General features: G+C 37.3%; 1 protein-coding gene across 6 annotated transcripts in view; it reads left to right on the top strand.

Annotated features, from left to right (window-relative positions):
* VPS13D (vacuolar protein sorting 13 homolog D) overlaps positions 1-15,940 on the top strand; it is a 103,188-nt gene that overhangs the window by 62,292 nt on the left and 24,956 nt on the right. For all 6 annotated transcript variants that reach the window (XM_080564063.1, XM_080564065.1, XM_080564062.1 and 3 more), the window contains 3 exons: positions 1,380-1,514; positions 1,813-1,980; positions 15,282-15,414. In XM_080564063.1, the coding sequence (XP_080420189.1) occupies positions 1,380-1,514; positions 1,813-1,980; positions 15,282-15,414 (436 nt within the window). The remainder of the gene's footprint in view (positions 1-1,379; positions 1,515-1,812; positions 1,981-15,281; positions 15,415-15,940) is intronic.

Here is a 15,940-nt window from a genome sequence, read left to right as displayed (position 1 = left end):
AGTTCAGTGTTGTGAAGTAAGTGTGTATCATGTAGTCTGACCAAGCTAACTCAGAACAACATCAGTCCTGCACTCTTGTATTGCTTTGGCCAAATCCGTGTGCAACAGAGGACGATTCGATAGCAAGCTCTAATATTCCTTACCAGTCAGTGTCTTGAAAGTGTGAGATCTTGTACTTCAGCTTCACCATAAATATACTTACCAACCGATTATCTCTGAATTTGAGAGTGAAAACAGTGTTAGTGGTGAGTGCCTTTAAAAAACTAGTAACGTGCACTGTTTTTCGGATTTCTTACCACCTTTGGAAAAAGATATATCTTGGCAGCTGCTGGGAATGTTCCCAAGAGAAAACTTGGCATATACATTTTTTTGTAATAATAACAGTCACTGACTGTATTCTGTATATTAACTTTCACAGAAGGAGTTCATTCAGTTTTGTAGCATGGGTGAGTTCAGGGTAGAAGTGAGAGAATAATCACAGTAGAGCCTTTGTAGTCTCTCTAACAACCTCTAATGTTTCTGGAAGGCTTGGACATTGCTGTCTGGTAATGTGGGGTAGACAGATTATTTTTATTGGGTACCACTATTAACAAAGTTGCCTTATATAATATCTGATAGTTAAACAGGAAATTATTTCCTACCAAAGTGAATAATGAGGGCTACTCTAGTTAGTCGTCCATTTACTGGAAAAATAAATAGGTCCTTTCTTACTTGCTAACTGGAGTCAGACATGTAATTTACCTTAATTGCCTGCAGATGGCAGAAAAACTCATACTACTTACTACCAAGCATGATTTAGTGATTAATGTAGAAAGATATAACAAGAATATCAGGCTTCTTGCCTTCTTCAGATTTTCTGATGTTGGCACTGTGCACGTTGTTATCAAGAACTGAAATAAAGTGATCTAGAAGAGAATAGTTCAGCTGGGGCCTTCAGAGATCCAGTCCAGCTGCCTGACCTCTTCAGGGCTAACCAAAAGCTACAGCACATCAGTGAGGGAGTTGTCCAAATGCCTCTTGAACACTGGCTGGCACTGGGCATCAGCCACCTCTCTAGGGAGCCTGTTCCAGTGTTTGGCCACCATGGAATCTTAAACATGTCTTGAAATACAAACTTCAAGTTTAGGAAACAGATTGCATCAGGTAGGGTGTTTAATTGCTGTCTAATTACTGAACAAATGCGATTCTAATAATTTGATCATCATTTACAAGTAAAAGGTTTATGGAGTGATTGCCCTCTATCTAGATCAAAGCATTCACTACTCCAGCAGCTACAGATAAGCTATTGGCTTGTTAGCTATTTAAAGATTAATTAATTTGGGTTCTCTGAATGAGAAGTAAAAAAAAAAATTAAGTAGCAATGTTTTTTATTTAATTAGGCATTGAAGAGCACACTGGGATTTCCTCTAATCAGATTTGAAGATGCTGTGATTAATCTGGATCCTTTCACTAGGGTCCATCCATATGAAACTCGGGAGTTTATCATTAATGACATTCTGAAACACTTTCAAGAGGTAAGTGTCATACAGATTTTATTGGAGGAAAGGCTAAACTTCTCTTGACTGAGTTCTGTAGTGAGGATGGGGGGAACTCTTCCTTGACTATCAGGTATTTACTGTATAACTTTTTTTTTTTTTTTTAGTATAGTGAGATAGCATCGCACATTTCTGAGATGCACTGCACTTTAATATGAAACTGTTGATTGTAGTGGTGCTTGTGTATTGTTTTATAGTATCTCTTCATTTTTAATCAATCTTGCTGGTGTTAATGTGATCCAGAGGTGATATTTCAACCTTTATATTGATTTTACAGGAGCTGCTCAGTCAGGCAGCAAGGATTCTAGGTTCTGTGGATTTCCTTGGCAACCCAATGGGTCTACTGAATGATGTTTCAGAAGGTGTTACTGGACTTATAAAATATGGCAATGTTGGTGGTCTCATCAGAAACGTCACGCATGGAGTATCAAATTCAGCTGCAAAGGTAACAATTATGATGTTAAAGTTTACTAAAACAGTAAGTTAAAAATAGGAAATAGAAAAGAATTATTTACCATCTTTAAATAGATTGCTTTATATCCTGTTTGTTTTGTAAAAATTGCATTTGAAATGTAGATTTATTTATTTTATATGCTTATACATATATTTCAGGGATGCTGATAAACCTGCAGGAGGTGGTGAAGCAATGCCTTACTATTAATGTACATGCATTTTTCAGATTGAATACAGTTGTGGGCAATATTTTAGTTCTGTGGTTCAAGTGTGGCATCATCTTATTGAAACCAGAGCTTTACATGAATTGGAGTATTTAAAGGGTTATTTAGTATAACACAAGTTGTTAATTTATTTTGGGAAACTGATTAAGCTGACACAAATATGAATTGTTACGCAAACACTTGAGTTAATTTTGTTTTTTTCTATGCAATATAGCAACAAACTAAAGGATTCTTGGATTGCTATGCGTTTATATTTAGCTTAATTCCAGAATCTGTGCATGGTGGACATTCTTTTGTCCTTCAGTAATGATTGAGAGAACACTATTATATCAGTGCTATTAGTTGAAAATAACGGTCTTTGCTGCCTAAGAGAGGTATGATCTAAACACAGCAGCCAAAAATAGAAAGTGGTTTAGATCATAGTCTATATTGTGCTTGATACTGAATGAACATATGTTGGCTTTAAAGAAAAAAAATCTTGAGATATTTCTCATCAATTACGTGATTTGTCAACACATACTGAAAGTGAACTTTATGATTGTGGGTAGTAATGGAATAGTGTTTTCTTTTCATGAGGGCTTGTTATTAAAAGTAGTTTACGTGGTGCTCTAGTTCCTAAATGTAGGAGGTTTATGTGCATGGAGAATGATGGTATCAGGAGGGAGATGTAGCAAAGATGACGTAAACCAAATTTGGTCAGTAAGGATTAAAAGTGCTATCTATAACAGCAAGATCATTTAGCAGTATAACAGTGTCTAGTTAATGTTGCATTTGTATATTTGCAAGCAGGTGGCATTTAAGCATATAGTGGTTAATACAGCCAAGTGAAACACCAACAGTCAAAATCTGCCTTTCTCAGAAATGGTTGTCACACAATATACAGCAGTTACTCACAGAAAACCGAATGTTTTCCAGAGGTGTTCTGTAGACAGAATAACGGAGAAAAGAGAGATTGGTGATGATGCAGAATAAGAGATGATGAAATGATTTAGTAATAACTGAAAAATAGAAAAAAGTTCTCGGTGTCGCCCTGGTGCGTTTGAGGGTGCGTGTGTGTCTTTTTGCTTGTGCAGTCTAGTCTTCCTGATACCGTTGTAAATATGTGAAGATATTTTAATGCAGCTTATAAGCTTATATTCAAGAAATTGGGGGACAAGAAGTAAAACATCCTTCTAAAATTATCCTTGTGCTTTCTCCTAAAAAAATACAGCATGTAGGTAACCAATAAGAGAGAATTTTTCTTTCTCCCATTACCCAAAGAATGATAAGAATAGTCAAGGAAAATAAACATTGAATGGATGAAATTTGATTGTATTCCGGGATATAAATAAAACCTGTTCGTAGTAATAAAGCTACTCCTCCAGTACATGAATTTAACTTAAAACCAAAATTTTAAAGCATTCTAGAGCTGTGAAATGTGGTGACTTTAAGATATATGCCAGTTTCACTTTTCACTTAATGTTTACTGCTGTATTTCGGAGTTAGGACAACAACTTTGTAGGACTATATGTGAGTTTCAATCCTTTCTTCATAAGTATGTATTTACTGACAGATATGTTACAGGAAAGTGAAAATTCTTTCCTATTATTTTCATTTTCCAGACTGGTAAGTGTGTTTATGTTGGTTCATCCTTTCACAGCCTATTCCATTTCTTTGTATACATGAAAATCTACTTTATTCCCTGTAGTAGTGGGAAAAGGTAATTCAGAAGATGAGAAAGGTGAGATGTAGAATTTACATAATTACAGATAACTCAGGACTAATATTATCGGACCTAGTTAAATGCCATGGAGATCCTCAGTCCATCACCAAGTGAATAGTTGTGAGCACATCTAACCCAGACAGTTGAACTATGAGGAAAGATGACATATACATTCTCTAATACAATTGTCTTGTTCCCAGGTTAGCCCGTTAGGACCTTTGCAGAGACTTAAAATGAAACAACATGTTGCTGATACTCCTGTCTTAATCCCATCTTAATCTCTTTTTGAGATTCACTACAGAACATTTTAAATGTGTAGCTAAGAGGTCTTAAAGCATTATGCTGTTTTCTTAGTATCAGCACTGCAAATACAGGTTCATCCAAGCAATCAGGTAGAATACTTACTGAGCTTCTGGGATGCAGTATCCATCTGCACAAACGAGTGCTTTTGTCCATACTTTCTACTTGTACTTCTAGTCTCTTGTGGCCCATCCACTCCACCCAATAGAGTATGTTTCTTTAGAGTTTCCTTTCTATAAAGTGTTGTTTCCTCATTGCAATCACATCTGTAGCAACAGACTCATAAATCTTTCTTTAAAAGGCACGAGCCTTCCTACATTTCCCACAAGGGCAAGGTCATTCTTTGAACTTTGGAGTCATTTGTAACCAAGGGTTTTGTGAAGGAAGACTTTCAAAGGCAGAAGGGCAGTTGGATGCTGAACTCCTCTCAAAATTCAACAGGAGCTGACTGTCTGCTTCCCGTTTATACCTTTGAAAATCACCCCATGGACTATTTATCTGTCTTCCCAGGTATTATTTTTTCTCCTTGATATATCCAAAATGTCTGAGGTGCAAGTCTCACACAGTTGCCTTTTAAAAATCTTTTTGTATCAATTATATATCTGTCCTCTCAGAACAAGTGAATTCTATCCCTTAGGAAGGCTTAACAGCACATTATGGGAGCTCATGGATTACTCTTCCAAATATTCTGCTACACGGAAGATAATCATAAAGAAGTCTCAAATAATAAGGACTAATTGGTTTGTATGTTTTACACTGCACTTAGTTTTCTAGCAGATTTAGATGCCTAAACCAGGAGTCTTCATATGATACGAAGTTGACGTTTCAGGTACAACTTGTGACATGCTATGTCCATGGTATGTTGTAGAACTTGACTTTCTGCTCTACCACATATATGCCTTATGCTTGTTAAGTTTTGGTAAAGAACAAAACGGGGGAGAGGGGTGTATAATTCCAGTTACTCAAGAAAAACGTAACTAACTGAAAAAACAGATCATTTTCATCTTGCTCCCTTGTTGCTTTCTGTAGGGAAAGCACTATTAAGTATCCTTGAGGTCCTTGTCTATTGCACCTTATTCTGCAGAGCTGGTAACTGAAGTAGTCAAAACTAGATAAGCCTCTGTTCTGCGTATAAATTGATGGCTGGAAAAAAAATCATTTTTGGTTGTTTTGTGTGCCTGACTTTAAAGTGTCTTAAACAAAAGTCTACACAAGAGTTTAAGATGAGTTAGATTTAAGGTGTGAATGGATAGATAGATAAATAAACTTAAAGACTGTAATCATCACGTTAAATCTAACACTGCACAACTGAATTGAAAAGTAAGCTATTTGAGTTGTATCTGGTTTTGTCATTTTATTGCTTTTTTATTTTATAGTTCTGTTGATTATTCCTGTAATGGCTTTTCCATGCATTTCAGAACATGCAGTGGGTAATGCCTTCTTTCAAGTGGATAGCTGCAGCATATTTAGGTTGGCACAAAACCTTAGGTTAAATAAAGTTCACTACGGAGAGTTTTGTAGTTTTTATCCCTTGGAGACTCAAAGTTCTGTATTTTAAAAAGTTCTTTGATCCTAAATATAGACACCTGAGGGAATTTCATTCCCTCTGAATGAAGATTTCTATAGTTGCCATATGCGTAGAAATGTCTTGAATTCTTGGCATTCGCCCTTTATTTCCCCCTTTAGGCATGATAGTTCTAAATCCTAAGTTATTCCTGCTTCAGAGGTGTTTCAATTAGAATTGGATATTGAACACTGAGTTACTGTCTGAAGAAAAATGTTCCATAGCTTATATACTCTGAATGGAAAATTAAGCATGGCTGAACCTATCGCTGGCAAATAGGTGTTGCGCTGACATAAGAAAATTCCCGGTTGTAAAAGGTTTGAAAAATAAATCAGCTTCTCAGTACTGTATTTTGGGTCTGATCTGTTTGACCCATATTAGGAATTCTGTTACCTTTTGTGAGTTATGAGCACGTAGTAATGTAGTTGTTACGGCTCTACAGCTAGGCTTGGTTTCTATGTTACAAATATTGGATGGAAATGATCCTCTCCCCCCAGAAAAGAACTTATTGACATTTTTTATGCACAGAAAAATAGTGCAGAACTTTCTCAATGTTTCAGTGCTTTTGTTTCGGTCCACCTTGTTCTGGCTTTGCAGTATTCCTGTTCTTCACATTCCAAGTATGTCACTTGAAATAAGCTTTCTGTCGGTTTTGAACAGACAGGAGCTAGTTTATATGTCCCTTTCCTTGAATTAAAGGAGAGATTGCAGTCTGGTTGCCAGGGATTGGAAGGTTCTAGGCTTTATGTTCACCCAACCAAAAAGGGCAATCAAAACCAAACGTTGCCTTGCTTGTAGGTAAGATAGTGACAGAATTTTATTTCTCAAGAAATACAGAAATTTCTCAAGGTTTTTTTATTCCTAGAAGTGATTTATACGGTTCAGGTTAAAAGTAGTTTTACCTGTGTTTTCTGACTGCCTCCCTGTCTGTCTTTGCTGTCTTTTTTGTTATGATTTGTTTTTGATTAAGATTTTTCTCCTCATACCTTCCCCAGTTTTGCCTAGGGGCTAGTTTCAGCTTGTTCAGGTAGTGCATCCAGGTGGCACTGCAGATCATCTTCAGTTTAGTTTGCATTTCATTCTAAGACTAGCAGCACATGTGCAAGATCAAGTGCTGAGCAGTGAAAATCAGTATGAAAACGTGAAGATTACGAGAACCCGCGATGGAAAGTCATTGAAATTTCCAGGTAGAAATTTTCGGGGTTGGGGGAACACAATAGATGAGGCAATTTTACCTGTTGCTAACCATTTTAAAAGGTGGTAAGATTTATGGCCAATTAATGACAATCAAAAGCCATGGGAAGTGTCACCTCTTACGTGCAAAGCACCTGGTATTGTGAATCTGTATCTTTGAAAGAGATTTTTGGGATAAGAAGTGAAAGATTAAGGATCACGTCTGGGACCTTTGAAGGATTATATTGTTGTTCCTGTCTTTCATTCATACCATGGGATAAAATGTGTGTTGCTAACATCCTGATCATAAGGTCCCTTCAGAGTTTGGGTTAAATTCAGCATTTATTTTACAAAGCTTCTTACACAAAGTGTTTGTGAACCTGCTTTGACTACAGTGTATCTTTGTGTGGAGAAAGGGCATTGGTAAAATCAAACAGAAAGTATGTATGCTGTGGGAATAAACATTTTGATCTGGACTTGATGTCCTAAATGTGCCCATTCAGAATCCAACTGACACAGTGGCGGAGGCTTTGAATTAGCCTTTCCAAGAGAAATTCCTCAGTAGACAACGAGGATCCTGACAAGTGCAAGCAATGAGATGTTTGGCTTTATGCAGAAATCTACAAGTGACCATCTCGACAATTTATTAAAACTTGAAGCTTTCTTTTTACACCTGTCTAGAGCTTTACTTTGAAGGATGTTACCAGCTGATTTTCTTGCAAAATAAAATACAGTATTCTTGTTTTGCTGACTCACTGGGAAATGAGGTGAACAAAGGAGAATTTGAGATGTAGTATGCAGAGTGCTGCTAAAAGCACAAACTATAAAATTAGAAATGAACAGTTATCATTAACGATAAAATGAAATTTGGTCTTCACCTACAGTTTTTAAATGGTTAGTATGTCATGAAAACAATCACGTATATCCCATGTATCACAATTAGAAACTGAAAGAGAAAAAATGGGGTGTGGGTTTGAAATTCATCGCTCCAGCCTTGACACAAGACTAAGTACACCACCCTACTGTATATTTTAAGAGGGAGCACATATAAAGTTGTGTATAATATGTTAAACAGTACAAATTTAAACTTGAAATTCCTTAGATTTGTATCGCCGACGAGGGAAGACAATATTTTTACATCCAGAGGAGGTGGCCAAGGTTATCTTCTGGAGCTGTAACAATAGATAAGACGATTGCCATCAGTTTTACAGATCTGAGTGAGTCATCCTTCAAGCAATTGTAAGCTATCTGCACTGCACAAACGATGGCAGGCCAAAAGAGGCTTGCAGGAGGTTTCCTCCAAAAATCTAATGGAACACAGAAAGCCACTGAGGTTTTATAATAGAAGCTTCTTGTGCATCCCAAGTGCGGTCATAGGTGACAGCGCAGAAAATGGGACTGGCAAGTCCGGTGTATTGCTGGAAGGAAGCACGCTGCAATGTAAGCACTGGAAATAACAAAGTTGTTGTATGCAAGTAGCAAGGGGGTTGGTGAGGGTGATGGTTAAAAACAATCTGCCACAGCGCGAATACATTGTTGTTAGGTATTAACTCAAGGAACTGGACTAGATCTCTTCAGGGTTTTTTTGCCGGCTTTCAGTACGTAGAGGTGTGTTTGTTGTGTCTTTTTTTTTGTTTAAGGAGGGGGGTGGAAGAGAGCAAGTAATGCCATTCCCAAAAAATAAACAAACAGGAAGACCTTAAAGCTTTGCAAGAGTTAAAGTGGGGGGGGGGGGGGGGGGGGGGGGGAATTATCTGTTAAGAGTATTAGTTGTTTAATAAAGCGCAGTTGTCCTCCAGATGAACCCGCCAGTGACTCTGCAATTGGGGTCATTCCAAGTTCATGCTGTGGACTTTTGACTGCCTTCTGTGTATGTGAAAACAGCCGGCAGTTCCTGCAGGGATCACTCATTCAACCCTGTAACACAAAACTATTGCCAACGGGCACCTGCTGGTGCAGCCTCCCAGGAGGTCCCCGAGGGCAGCTACCCGGCTCATCGGGCAGCTGGGGGACAGAGCCAGCGGGGCTCCCCCGGGACACCCGGCTAATCAGGCAGCCGCAGGCAGCGCGTCAGGGGGCTTCCAGATCACCCGGCCAACATGCCGTTGTCAGGATGCATTAGGACGCTCAGTTAACGATGGGATGTGAGCTAATTACAGCTCCTTTCCTTCGCTTATATGACAGAAATAGGGGTGGAGATCGCTGCACGGGATCTCAAGCAGCATATGCTTGTTCGGTGGGAAAAGCCGTTGCCTCCACTTAGTTGTCAGTAATTTAGAGAGGGTCAAAGTTTATGTATCTCTTAAAATGAGAAGCTGATTATAGCGTTTTGCTGGTTTGGTATTTTCTAAATGAAGGCTGCATCAGTTTTGTTCATAGTTCCATTACACATTTCTCTCTGCGTGATTTGACCTGGTTATAAATGTCTTGGGCTTGGCCTAAACCGTCCTCTGTGCTCAGGGTAGCGTTCAACAGTTCACCTGGCGTGCAGTAATGTGCGAAGGAAAGTGTAAAAATCATATAACATATAAATTTGCCTGAAATCCCAAACCTTTCTGACTGAATACCTGGGTAATCATTTTCTTAGGAAACTGACTGAAGCCATGGTAAATATATTTTGTGGAGCAGCTTCAGATAGGAGTTTTAAATCTGAGAAATAAACGCTTGTTATGTTTTCAAATATTCAAAGCATTTTGTTTATTAGTCCCAGAACAATGTACAGCTGACCAAAGAGAGAGGTAAGAGGAGGAAGCTGTGTTGTCTTTCTACCTACTGATGTTTGTAAAATGAAATATGTAGTGTTTGCCTCTTCCACTTCTTAACAATGCACAAGTAAAGAAGCTGCTCTGAAAGTTATTTTCATGGTAAGTCACAGAAACATATTAAGTATTATTATTAATCTTGAGACATCACAGTAAAAGTAAGGGAACTTGGACTGAAGAATTTACTAGACGCCTTTATCTGTCCCATTGTACCTAGTATCTAAGAATACTGCATTTTACACTTTCTAAAGAATAACATCAAGATCTGAGGATGGCTAACTATTCTGAAGCAGGGTTTCTTTACCATACCAAATCCCAGCAGCATGTACATGTCGGCTTAGCCTGTAACTTGTATACTGAGATTTCTGCCTCCATGCACTGAGAGAAATGCATAGTTTTGAATCATTGTATTTTACTGTCAAGTCAGTGTAAAATCTTTCTACCTCTAAGATACATATAACAGGTTTGAGAGAAGTAGGAGATAAAAATAATTTTGAATGATACTGCTAGAAGGCAAATAACCACAGGGTATTAAACTTAGGTGGGCATTAAATGCTTAGAGGTAGTCCGTTGTATTTAATCAATCGGCTGAACAGTACTGCCCAAACTTCTGTTCAGCAGGGAAGATGTGGATGTGTTCTGTTTGTTTGTTTGTTTTTAAACAAAACTCCAAAGCAAGTAGCCTCTACATTCTAATGATATCAATTTCCTTGAGTTTACTATGTAAGTTATAGATATGTTTAATGTAAGATAACTGTTAAACATACGTAAAATGTGTTGACGTTTTATTATATTTAAATATTATCTAAAGAAACAAATTATCATTACATGCTAAAAAAACAGCTTATGACTCTTAAAAAAAAATAAGTAAAACATTTTGTATTAAGTAAGTTTAACAATACATACTTTGGGGGGTGTTCAGTATTTCCCAGCTAATATTTACTGTATTATTCCTTTCAGTCTGTACTGTGATGCCTCTTGCTTCTGTTGGAAGTACATCAGAAAGCAAATGTCAGGGTAGCAGAGGGGCAGAAAATGCAGTCCCGAAATTAGGGATGTAAGGAAGAATGTATTTAACAGAACTCTTGTTCAGAAATCTGTTTATCGCTGTTCTTTCCCTATCAGGTAATTACTTACGCAGCCTTTGTTTCCTGCAATAGGCAGCTCTTCTCTCTCACACAGACACTTGGGTATATTTAGGGGAGTTACTGCTGAAACTGTGGAATGACTTTTAGTCATCATGACTAGGGATTTTCCTGTTTTGGAAAACGCAGGAGTGTATGTGAGAAATGAAGATGACATAATTCACAGTTTGCGTTAGATTTTCCAACTTTAAATATATTTTAAATACTCTTATCTACTTTGCTAAAGTAACATGCTTACATTGGTGCTTTGGTCTCTGAGAACCAGGTACTGAGATAAAAGCATGAGCATCACCAGTGTGTGGTGTCTGGGGCTAGAGTTGCACAAACTTTTTTAAAGAACTTTTTAAAAAGAAATTCTGCAGAGCGAGGCTGAAAAGTGAGTAAACCCTGTGATTTCTAATTTAAATGCAGTTTATTATGAGGTTTGCACAGAAGTTATAACTGACCTATATTTTATTTAATTTAATCACTTTCTTCCTTAAAATTCCTTGGAATGTTCTACTTCGCTCAGTCAATAATATTTGTAAAAGTACAATTCTCTGATGCTAGAATTACAATGGAATGTTTGGACTAAAGTCATAATTGTGTATTTATCCTTTTGGGATGTCCTTAGAGAACAAGGCAGTGCCAAGAGCTTAAAAAGACTTTAAAAGATTACTTAAAACTGATTTCCATGCTGTGTGCCTCATGCATCTGGCTTAGAGGGAACATGCAGTACAAAGTCTAGAATTAACTCAGTTTTCATTTGCTTTGAATTCTTCTTGTGCCCCGTAAGTCTTATTATTTGGCGTCAGCCTTGGCTCCCAAACACTGTGTATGGTATTATTTATTTATTTGTTTCCCCTGTTGCTTGAAACAGCAAGGGATACATTGTCAGTTGTAAAAGTTCCTGTGGCGTATCTTCCTTTACTATTGGGCCTCTAAAAAAATAAATCATGAGTAGATTAGTGTTCTGTATATTATTTCAACTGCTTTAGCAGATCGTGGTAGCTATTAATATTGATGGATTACACTATGTAAATGTGAAACAAGAACTGATGAGTAATCATAAGTTTACTTGGGACTATAAAGGCAGAATGGGTAAGGCAAAGACAGCATTAGGTAATGCTTATTAGTGATAATCTGAAGTATTTTTAGTACCTGAAATGACAGAACTTCAGTTTGTCTGGACTTCAGTAGCCTGGAAAACCAGTACTTAGCTTCAGTTGGAGATGCTAGGTAGACAAGTAAAGTACCTGCCTTCTTACGTGTACCTGACGTGTCAACTTGCTTCATTCAGTAGCAGGGAAAGGATTTGTAAAATGGGGAAGAACTCGAGATAAATACCAAGTTGCTAAGTTCTTTTTTGGTAAACAAGTAGGCAAAGGACACGTGAATGTGGAGGACGAAGGGGGCCAGGTTTTAGAAGTCCCTTGTTTAGTTTTATGTTTGTTCCATAGATGGGCTGTATTTAGTTCTGTTGGCATTTACACGGTTCTTAACTAGCCTTTGAAGTTATCACGTCACACCTTATTAACAAAGGCTAAGGAAGACAAGGGTGGATAACACTTTTGTTGTCACCCTTGTTTATCTGGAGACTATTTTCCACATGATTGGGTTAACAACTCAATAAGCCACCATCACTGCTCTTCCATAAGTCTTAATATCTTAACATCTAATATTGCATTTCCTAAAGGAGGCATCTAAAAGCAAGGTCTCTGGGCCAGGGGAGAGGCAGGGAGGTATGGCAAAACTGGCTTTGTGCATTAACGTTTTCAAGTATCCCTTACAAGTTGGTGTTTAAAACAGACTTAAACTGCTTTAATTTCTAGTGCTTACTCAGGTTCCTGAACCAGAAATAACTCGCTACTGCTGAATGATGTTTTCATAATACAGTGATTTTAGTCTGCGTAGACTGGGCACAAGGGTGTATTTTATTCTATGCCAGGACTTTTTTTTTTTCCTTTTTATAGGTAAGTACAGTCATGTTGTTGAAAAAGGCTCGGAAACTGAAAATATATCTGAGGTGAAAGGAAAAAGATGGTTAAAAATTTCTGATATCCAGCAGTTATTTCACTTGTGGTATTATGAATATTGGGTGACTTGAGATGACGTAGCTCTTGTCTAGATCATGAGCCAGGATAATGCCAATACTACTATTAAGTGTGAATCTTTATTGCAAATAAGCCTAAACTTGGCAGCAGAAAATGGCAAGTTGCTCACTTGCTCAGCAGACCTTAGTGTGACTTACTAATGCCTGTGAAATGTCCGGTTGTTTATATTTGCTTTTACACTTAATAGAGAATATGATTTTAACCTGTGTACATATATTTTTCTTTTTCTCCTCCTTCCTAAGCAGATAAATCATTATTACATTAAAATTCTTTCTATGCATGAAAAAAATGAATTGTTATTGAGTATTAGGTGTGAAATTCTGCTTCACTGAGGAAGGAAAAATATGACATAAGAACAGATTGTACTTAGCAGGAAAGCTGGTGTAGTGGAGCTGGTTAATTTAGACATGACAAAAAAGATACCAAAAGGTGTAAAGAAAGCTTACCAATTTGATCAGTATTAATATGTTGGTTTATTCCTGCTTGCTGCTTGTCTAATTATGAACTAATGTAGCCTTCAAAATGTATCCCTGAAAGATAACTTGCAGGACTTGACAGGTTCCTTAATGTGATTTGATATTTGAAGGCCTGTTGAGCATTTTAATTTTTATAGCAACTCCTCTAATCCTTACATCAGGTTGGTTTGTACTTCTAGGCTAATTAAAAAAAAAATCATGTCTACATTAAGTTCACATGGAGGTCAGAAGTAATTCAGTCAGTGATCGCTATGCTCTGCCTAGTGTCCATATGATCAAGAAGGGTCACGGGACTTTATTTTCATTCATGTTGTTAAAACCTGCTTGTTTAGATAATTGGAGCTGTTGCACTAGTTCGTCTTTGAGCTGGACAGAAGTATTTAAAGCACAGGAGAACTTGTCACTGGTGAAAAGGAACCCAGCCTTGAAAACGCTGATAGAAAGAGGGCATTGCATTGAGCACGTGAATTAGCTCTTTGTTTCTTTTCTGATCTTTAGTGTATCAGGATTTCATACAAGGTTTAGTACACTTCAGGTGCATACCTTAATCATGTGTTTGTTTTTTTTTAATATAAATTATATGGATGCAAAGGAGACTGTACAAAGCAAAAGCTAAGCTGAGTTGTGGAAAGCAATGTCCATGTACAGTTGTTAAAGAATGAAGTACTTGTCCCAGGGGAGCTGTGATCAGTGCAGGAAAGGATTTCACCACTGCTGCAGACATCCAGTATCTGATATTCCTGTGGCATCTGGTACATTCCCTAGCCATGGTCTAAAACACAACGAGGCACTAAATTATCTTAAATAATAAGTTTGTTTATTGAAAGGAGTAGATTTTAAGAACATTGATGCTAGTTGAGGGAGGTACAGAAGGTGAACAACTGTGCATAAGCCAATATAGCTACTGATTGGAGATTATTATAGAAAAATGCTTGCTAGGAACTCCTTGCCGTAATAGTATCTTGAATATGAGGTGAAGTTACAAGATTTTTTTTGTCTCCCCTTTTTTAGAGCCTCCCTCCCCCCTTAAGCTTCTGTTTTGTATCTGATTACATCAAACCTAAAGGTCAACAGATCACAATCGATCACTTTTATTTGGAACCTTTTCATTGACTGATACTCAGTAACGGTCAGAGTTCTTGGAATAAATCCTGCTTGGACTTGTATTCGTTCTTTTATCTATTTCTCAACTCTCCCCCCATACTGTTAAGTGCAAAGAGTAAAACTGTGCCAGACACGAATTTAAGGTTCCCTTTAGATTTTTGTTCTGCAGTTCATTGTACCTGTGGACACTTACAATTTCGCCATCTTGCACTAGATCAGCCCATGTGCTGCAACGAGCGCGGTCCGACTCTTTTCAAAATAGAGCCAGCCATTTCAACATTGTGTTACTAAAAAGAATTCAAGCAACTGTTGCAAATGTTTCAGTCTCATGTCAGGAATATTTGCCTCGAAGCTTTTCACATATCTTTGCAGAAGGAAAGCTTTGTATCTAAACATTCTTTTGGGTTTTCTGAAAGGTTACAGTTGGGTCACTAGAACTTCTTTCAGTACATCTTTCACAGGCTTCGTTTCTTTTGCCTTGACCACCACAGTTGAGCACCTATTACGGTTTTGACCATCACCTCAGGATTTAAGTTGCATTAATAGAAAGCACAGGTTAATGGACTTCTTCAGAACTTTCTTCATTTGGAAAAAAAAAAAAAAAAAAAAGCTGGAGTAACTGTGCATGTGTTAAAGAAAAAAAGTATGAATACATATTTCACAACTAAAACATAGGATTTTCTTCAGTAAATCTACATAAGGGAAACAACTTTTTTTCTTTAAATAACAGAAAAGATTGTTCTCTTACAGTTTGCTGGGACCTTGTCAGATGGTTTGGGTAAGACAATGGATAACAGACACCAAACCGAACGAGAATACATTCGATATCATGCTGCAACCAGTGGAGAGCATCTTGTAGCTGGAATCCAAGGACTTGCACATGGTAAGCCTTAACTGTAATTTTAACTTGTTTCACTCTTAAAATAATGAGCGGATAGAAAAGAACAGTACACTACAGTTTGTATTAATCTTGGGTGATTAGTTGCAGCCCAAGAAGTTTAAAGTAACATTTCACCAGTTTGTTGATTTTTTTTATTTTTTTTTCTTTTAAGTCTGGTAAGAACTAGAGTAATGAATTTGTGTAAAAGACAGTGGACTAGCCGTAATTTGGCCAGAATCTCACATCAATTTAGCTCATGATTTATCTGTTGAAGAGAGTGAAATCAATACAAGCCAAGTTTAAATCAAATATTTATATTTTGCATCATCTTGACTCAGTTTGTTTAAATGTCATTCTTTGAGTGCAGTTGTTGCAGCCTGTATAAAGATAGTCTTGCTTTTACTAAAATGGCAATCTTTTCTATGCTAAGCTAAAGTCTTTACGCTGGTGTTTTCTCATAGAGACTGTGCAGGTATTTGAGTGGATCATGAGAGGTCTCTCTCATACTGGTGTGTTGTAAACTCTGGTG

The sequence above is a fragment of the Anser brachyrhynchus genome (assembly GCF_964034855.1).
Source record: "Anser brachyrhynchus genome assembly, chromosome: 21".
In the NCBI taxonomy this organism is placed as follows: domain Eukaryota; kingdom Metazoa; phylum Chordata; class Aves; order Anseriformes; family Anatidae; genus Anser; species Anser brachyrhynchus.
Note: the sequence above shows the minus strand (reverse complement) of the source record. Positions and strands in the feature narration are given on the sequence as shown.